The sequence below is a fragment of the Siniperca chuatsi genome, linkage group LG18 (genome assembly GCF_020085105.1).
Source record: "Siniperca chuatsi isolate FFG_IHB_CAS linkage group LG18, ASM2008510v1, whole genome shotgun sequence".
Lineage (NCBI taxonomy): Eukaryota > Metazoa > Chordata > Actinopteri > Centrarchiformes > Sinipercidae > Siniperca > Siniperca chuatsi.
Window position 1 is genome coordinate 10,568,063 of NC_058059.1, and position 7,943 is coordinate 10,576,005.

Consider the following 7,943-nt stretch of genomic DNA (forward strand, 5'->3'; position numbering starts at 1 on the left):
ACACAGTCAATTACAAACTACTGTGTAAAGTAGTGTAGAGTACAGACCAGCTGATTTGTCCAGAAAATGTAGTTAAAAAGTAAAATAAAATATATAATTTACATTTCTAACAGCTGTGACATTATGTGATTTCTTGATGGACATCTGTGCTGGATATTTCAGGCTTAACATTCAGTAGAAAGACATTTCTTCCCACTTAACCATAACTGTTTGAATTTCAGCTCCATTAACAGCAACCAACAAGCCCGAACACACCAGCAGCAGCGTTTTTTTTATCCATCAGGGTTTAACTAGAACAGGCTCTGTGCTACGTAGAAAACAGACTGATGCATGAGAATATGATGTATGACTGGTGCCCTGTATCGCATACCATCAGCAATGACTCACTACTGTCTCAGGAAAGGAAAATCATACACATGTAAACACACTTCCCACATGAGTATGCACGCATATACAGTACAAACAAAAGTGCACCAAGCATGAGGGCACACACACACACAGACACACACACACACACACACACAGAGCAAATGAAGCAAGGACAAAAAAACAGTCTCCAGGTTATAAACGTAGCATGCAGTTTTACTCTTCTTCTTAGTGTGTTATTGCAAAATACAGTAAGGATTGAGACTAACACTAACATGTCGACATGTTAGTCAAGTGATTGACTGCCTTGTATCTCTTAGATAGATCTAGAAGAATTTTATAGTGTATCTTTGCATGTGTTGAGACAATATCAACTCTTGTTCATTTATGGGCCTAACAAGAAATGAGGCAAGGCCCTCAATGAGGCAAGAACCTCACAGTCTTTGCATTTTCTCCCTCTTTCTGTCAGTATCCACATCAGTTATATCTGAAACCGTGCTGTCGTTCTCTCTCCTTGACACTCCCCACTTGCACACAGCCCTGGGCCCCCTTGTGGAATGCTGTATAGTGTGAGGCCTATGGAGGAAGGGTATCCCGGGACACAGCGAGACACACACATGCTAACACACTGGCTGACACACGCAAACACGCACACACACAGACAAATACAGCTGTTGAGAGCCATCACAACCCTTTGGCAGACGTCCAAGTCAAAGACGAGTGGTGTTGGAAGGCCTCCGTTTAGAGAGAAGGGGAAAAAAGTCCCACATTTTCCATGTATGTTGTGTTAAACTCTGAAGATAGAAACTTGGCAGTACAAACCCACATTAGCCTGAACCGATTTCTCCATATTGGGGGGAAGAATATCATAAACTACCTTGATAAAAGCTGTCTTTGTGTTGCCTTATAGGGCTGGCAGGTACACCTATGGATACATACTGATTTAGTTATTCACAAGGGAAGTACAATACATCTGGTTATCCCCTATGATATTTTTTACACAGGAGCAGTAGAAACAGATGGGCACTAAAATGTTCAAACACTCTGAAGTGGGATTCAAACTGTAAATTGGTAAGGGATGTTTTTTTAAACAAGCTGTGAACTTCACTACTTAAATCACTGATATGGCCCTAGAAAGAAGACAAGCTTTAAGCTGTCGTTTTAGCCTCCGACCTGTGTGACACCTGTCAGGGACCAGGCTGCTAGATATACTGTAAGTTACACACTTGGGTAACTGGGTTGTTACCACATGACAAAGATAAGATGTAGACCAGAACTTGCAAATATTCGGGATTTTTTGTCACAGTCATCTTGAGAAAAAACACACTCTGCTTGACTAGAGAATACAAATGAGAGCATGTGAGAGGGAAGGAAAGTGACAGGAAATGAAGAAAAATGCCACAAGCTACATGCCTGCTAGCCACACACTGCATGTACACACAGGAGAAAGGGGGGGAGGTATCTTATGTACAGTCAGGTGCCTCCTGCAGGGTTCAGGTAAGGTAAACAGAGCCACAACAGACAGATCTGACACAACAGCAGGCAACAGTAAAGTGTATCGGTGAAACTTGTTTTTAACTTTTTAAATTATATCTTAATATTGCAATCACTCTGACTTTGCTACACTTATTTCACATAATAATTGATCTAAGGTTGGTTCACAATCCTCACAGCCCAAACATTTTATAGTCTATACCATGTAATTTTGTAAATTAATGTAAATGTTATAGACAGCTTAGTGTTATGTCTCTTGTAGTAGATATTTTAAACTGTCTGAGCAAGGAAAATGCTTATGATTGAGGATTTGAGAAGCCAGCAGTATTGGATCATATTATACTCCTTACTACACGTGAAATAATGTTGACAACACCAGCAACGTCAATAGGCCTATATTTGTGTAAAGTATTCCTTGTAGCAATCATGCAACATATAGCGCTACAATGAATGCATTATGGGTGGAGATTTTTTTTTTTGTTCTGACTTCATCGTGACGCAAGACCGATAATATCATGCCACTTTCTCCACTCATACGGTTGAAACTAATGACAATACTATTTCCTGTGGTTTAAAAGTGCTGTCCAACATTATAATTACACTACAATTTTGGGTGGTTGAAAAAAAAAAACTACAAATATTATCAGTCTGATTAAATTCTTCTAGTGGCGCGTGGTACACTTCTGCAGGAATCACCCACCATCCTCCGCGTAAAAATCTTTTACATTTCGTGATATTGCTCCACGAAAGTTTAAGAGCCTAACTTAGTTTATCTGGTAGTTTTATCAACATTAACTCTCGTGCTGTAATGTCAGCAGATTGTCCGTGGTATGCAGCCGCCTATAAAGGAGGAGAAGCGAGGGAATAATGCATGGTAAAACCTATGCGTCATACAAATCAGCCACTGTAAACATCAAGCCAAGACAGAGGGGGATATATTTACCCGATATGTCGCTGTTCCACAAACTGCGGCTGTCAGCTGGCGCAGATGTGGCAGGTCTTCTCTTCGGATAGCCTATAAAGTTTGCGGGGTGTAAAAAAAAAAAAGGCAGGCCCGGGTTTCCCCTCGTCCGCTGGCTCACTCTATCACTCTAGTCCTATCTTGGCCGCTCGTCCCCCATTTCTCTATCCCACTCTCTCTTTCTCTCTCTGCCCGCTTCTGTCCCTTTGCAGGAAGTGAACGCCGCTCACATGAACAGTATACGGACTGCAAGCAGCCTGACATCATGCACCACTCGGTAAAGACTTCTTTTTAAAGACACAGACATTTTTGGTAGGACCTGCCAGGTTACTGTAGGCACACTGTCCTACTGTAGTCTACGCGGTCAACAGCGTTCGGTCATATCGTGCGCCTTTATGGACACATGAACTCGGTGCACTCCTGCAGGCTTAAAGGTGCAGACTACTGTACTGTAGGTAGATTAAAACAAACCCACCGACTGACCAACGCTGTGTGTAATGTGTTATAAAAAAAGACAACATATGGGGGCACATTTGGAGCTACAAGTAAAACAGGGGTGCCTTGTTGTGCTCCTGGAGAACATTTACATGTGTGGTTACCTCACGTGTCCTTATGTGATGACAGCTCAGGCTACATGATGCGCATGTGTGCTGTTCTGCTAAATTATAAGCGCCAACTGCTGGCGGTGTGACCCCAAGTCAACTTTTCTTTACTGCAGACATACAATATCACAGTGCCACAGCTCACTAAATCACTGCTACAGGGCTGTATAGTGGCAGGATATTCTTCCTTGACATCTTTCTGATCACCACGGACAATCTACATATACTGCAACATTATATTTCACATTTATTCACTACCCCACATTAACATTTTCATATATTTTATGTTATATGTGTAGTATGTTACTTCTTCCTCATGATTCACCACTATTCCTACATATCCATGGCAGGGTATCACCCACACAGTATATTAGGACACTTCATACTCATAGCCATACCTATACCCAGTGGTGGGAAATGTATTAAAAGCCATTAGTGATGGAAAATATTTAATTACATGTCAAGAAAGCAAATTTAAGAACTGTCCCTTTAAGAGTGTTCAATTGTTTTGGGGTTCACTTGATTTTTTTTTATTGTTTATTTATTTAGTGGGTTCACTGGCATTGTTTTTAAAAAATAAACTTACATTCACTTGTATTTTAATATTGTAAGTCAGTGCCCCCCCCGTTTGTGCGACTCTTTAAAACAAAGTTAAGCCAAATCGCGACCTCTCCACAAAGTTTACATATTTATATGAGCTGTGAGCTTTTCAAGCAAAGAGTGATTTTTATTCTCAGGTTGTTAATGTGATTACTTTTTTTAGGTAAAACCACTTGTGTTGTAAGTGGTCCAGGTTAAACTACAGCAATCCACCATACTTTATTATCTCATTATCTGTTTTGCAAGTAAGTAAGTAATTGACAACAATTATAAATTCTGAATGAATGGATATACTGGTAATTATATTTATGACATCAAAACTTTAGTAAATAGTTACTTCCCACCTCCCCACTTACACCTGTGCAAGCTCATCCACGTTGGCCATATCCCAATTTGCTCTACTATTCAGTATTATTACATCTGACATTGCTGTTTATCTCCTCACTTCATGATATAACTGAATTAGCTGTATTTATTATATCATATTTCTTATTTGCAACTTCTGTCATCTCAGTGTGTGAAAGTACTTCTATGTGATACCCAGTTTGCTTCAAATTTCAAATAAAGTGTATTTATCTGTAGCATGATCAAATCACTCTGTTAGTCCTGTAATAACAGCGGGCTGATGGAATTTAATAGAGTTTACAATGCCATTATTGTACCTCTTGGTATTTAAAAAGTGCATGGTACCACTATAATATTCCTATAGGGACTATCATGTGTCTGTGGTGCTCAGTGGTGAGTTTATAATGATCTCATTGTACTTAGGTCTATTCCATTAGTATAATTACATTCTCATTAATGTTTATAAGGAAATTAAAGATTTTTTCATTATGGCTCACTGGCGTTCAAGGGTTCAAGATCTGGACTGGAAGAAGGTAATCAAACACAGAAGAGGCGTCAGTGTTGATCAATGGACAGGACAAAATAAATGACAAGTCATTCTAAGCAAACAGCTTCAGCTTTTCAAAAAAAAGAAGAAATGAAAAGCCTACCTATTGCACTATATTGACATCACAAGACAATTCATGTTCTCTAGTCCTCCTCTGGTGTAACTGGGCCTGGCTCAAAGTATGAGGCATATGATGTGTTGATCCTCAGAACAATAGCTTGTTGTTGCCCCCCGATTATCCATTTACTGCCTGAGGCCATACCAGTCTCAAGCATGTCTCAGTCAGGCCACTGTGTCAAAAGTTCATATCTAAACATGGTGTGCTGGTAGTTTTCAGCCTCTTTTGCTTGGTTTCCTGCACTAGCTGATGATAAACATGGAAGTCTAAGCTGATGCTTGTGCATGACAGCACACATGCAGAATTCAAATCCTCACAGTTATACCAGGTTAAGCGTAAAAAGCTTATTTCAGTGCTTCAATCTGTTGTGCCCTTGTTAGATCCCGTAAGCTTACTTCATGCCATGTGGAAATGAGGCTATATAAGGTGATTGGGACACAGCCATTTCCATTGTTATGCTTGGCAGAAACAGTGGGGTCTAGTTGTGGCTGGTGTTTGCGTGCTGGAGGAAGCTAAACAGAGAAGTCAGTCAAAGCAGCTCTGAAACAATGTGAAGGGCGACTGATGGAACACTTGACCTGACGACGTTGTCAATTTGAACTGTCACACACTCTTATGACACAGCTCGAGGCATGTCATCATGGGTGTTACTCAACACAGTAAACACATCCACTTGGCCAAGTGTTTTAAAGCAGAAAACATTTCATCAACAGAAAATTTATTTAATAACTTTACAAAAAAAGTTGATGTTGATGAGACACACACACACACACTGTTGACGACTTCACTTGTTTTTTGGTCACTTTATCCACCATAAGTTACTCTCTATCAGCTTAGTCTCTGTGGCACATGTACATGATATTGTGTTTTTATGTATTTATTTATTTTTTTATACACACAACATTATCTAAATTATCTCAACATGGGAATCATGGTACACTTTTGCGTCTGGAGCCCAACTCGTGTTTTGGCACAAATGACTGTCTTGCATCACACAGCCGTGATGCACATCAGTCATATGTTAAGTCACAGATCCGTGCAAAATAGACATTCACATTTTCCATTATTGTAAACAAATGAGTTTGTAGTCAGGATGCCCTTTAAAATTTGTGAAAATGGTTTACAAATGGCATGAAAATAGATATTTTGACCCTATTGGTCCCTTGAGAGTCCTACATGATGATTCAACTCTAACTCCCCTGTTCAGACTGACTTCATGCATCATTTATTATATTAAGCGACCAGGTGGTTCCCTCTGAGTTATATAGGACCAACAATTTTTCAAAGACTGTGCACATAGATGTTACACAGATTCTTATTGGATTCTATCATATCTGAAACTAAACCAATAAGATTTTGAGTTGATGTCAAAAGGGTCTTTTTGACTAGAGCTGAAAGCGATAACAGAGCAGTCCTACAGGACATGCTAAAGGTGTATGTTGTCCCATAACATCACACAATGCTCAAGTTACAGTGTGAAGCATCCACATCATACACTACATTTCCTACGTCGCTCATATTGCAGCTACATGTCCACGAACACCATGAAGCACCAGCCGAGCCCCCCCACCAGAAACATGGTGATCTGCATGCTGTAGATGATCAGGTCATTAAGCACCCCAAAGTCCAGGCGCCTGTGCCCTAACAAAAGAAGGATGACAGACAGCTTGTACTGCAGCCGCAGGAGTACGCGCACACTGACGTACTGCAGGAAGAAGAGAGCAGAGAGCGCCACCCAGAGCAGAGAGGTCAGCAGACTGCAGCCAAAGTAGAGGAGGAAACGTAGAAAGCTGTACATGCAGCGTGAGCGCAGGTAGAGGTCAAAGTTATTGTACTTGGTGCGCACTAGCTTGGAAGCATGCGCCGACCCACAGGCCGAGTGCATGCAGGTGGTGTGGGGGCCATGGAAGCTGCGCACCCGCCGTGGGATGGGGATCACAGGCATGGGTGGGCTACTGGAGCCCAGCACAGTGCACAGGAGTATTCGGTGAGCGCTGCTTCTGTGGAGGCAGTTAGCTTCATTTGAGTGTGGTGCAAAAAGTGGCTCTTACAGGAGCCCAGGAATGAGATGTAGCTGCTGGTAGTGTCTGTCTGCTGTGAACTCCAACAGCAAGGTTTTCTCCTTCGAATGCAGCAAGGTTCTGTGAAGAAATGACATTGTTACTGTAAGGTCAGTTTCAGGTGAAACTAGGCCGGGTAAACAGCAGAAACTCAGGTAGACTCCTCCCTGAGGACAGGGCTTAAGTAACACAGAGTAGCTTAAATTTCTGAGTTCTCAGACCATTTTCACAATTGAGAATGACTTCCGGATGGAAGCCGAAATGTCTTGATTCTGAAAACAGTGTCCAGATGACTACGATTGAAACGTTTTCTACGATGGAACATTCCTGGACAAATGAGGGACTACACCGTGTTACTGTATGTTATTTTCAAAATGCACATGCACACATTGTTGCAAACCTAATGCAAGAAATGCAGGCCTGTCCATAATTTTTTTTAAGCTGAAAACAATAACTATAGATACATTTTAAGAGATAGCTTTAAGCTCAGACATGGGCTTAAACCTATCTATTATGTTTTAATGACTACATCATAGCCAGCACACAGCATCTTCTGTCCAAAAAGGACCTTTCATCCCTATTCTGGTCTAAAAAATAAGTGCTCGTGCAGAACCAATGGTAATCTTACATGCAACAGTACGATGTCTTCCTCCTCACCAAAAAAGCTGGTGTTTGATTCTCAGACGACAGGAACATTGTATCACATTATAAACAGTTGGCTGTAACATAAACACACGGGATTTATTTAGTTTTTTCCCCCACGATGCACTGTTTAATACCAGCGGAGATGAGGCAGCGACAGGCGAGCCGGTGCTTGTACGTCCTGTCGCAAAATATACGAGTCATCCTG

At 41.1% G+C, this 7,943-nt stretch overlaps 2 protein-coding genes across 3 annotated transcripts in view; both read right to left on the minus strand.

Moving 5' to 3' along the window:
* LOC122865342 (nucleus accumbens-associated protein 2) overlaps positions 1-3,225 on the minus strand; it is a 29,995-nt gene extending 26,770 nt beyond the window's left edge. Inside the window, exon 1 of the mRNA XM_044173629.1 lies at positions 2,804-3,225. The gene's annotated coding sequence lies outside the window, so the exon portion shown is untranslated. The remainder of the gene's footprint in view (positions 1-2,803) is intronic.
* Positions 3,226-5,715: 2,490 nt separating this feature from the next.
* LOC122865343 (transmembrane protein 250) lies at positions 5,716-7,943 on the minus strand. 2 transcript variants are annotated; one of them, XM_044173635.1, is made up of 2 exons: positions 7,751-7,943; positions 5,716-7,174 (listed from the first exon to the last, which is right to left on the minus strand). In XM_044173635.1, exon 2 carries the CDS (start codon positions 6,976-6,978, stop codon positions 6,559-6,561), a length of 420 nt encoding a protein of 139 aa, XP_044029570.1. In that variant the 5' UTR covers positions 6,979-7,174; positions 7,751-7,943; the 3' UTR covers positions 5,716-6,558. The 2 variants fall into 2 exon arrangements, with proteins under 2 accessions (XP_044029570.1, XP_044029569.1); XM_044173634.1 differs by having other exon boundaries at positions 7,722-7,942.

What these genes read in the sequence shown, in the direction of transcription:
- LOC122865343 (XM_044173635.1), bottom strand. Translation starts at nt 6,978, where the DNA reads ATGCCTGTGATCCCCATCCCACGGCGGGTGCGCAGCTTCCATGGCCCC.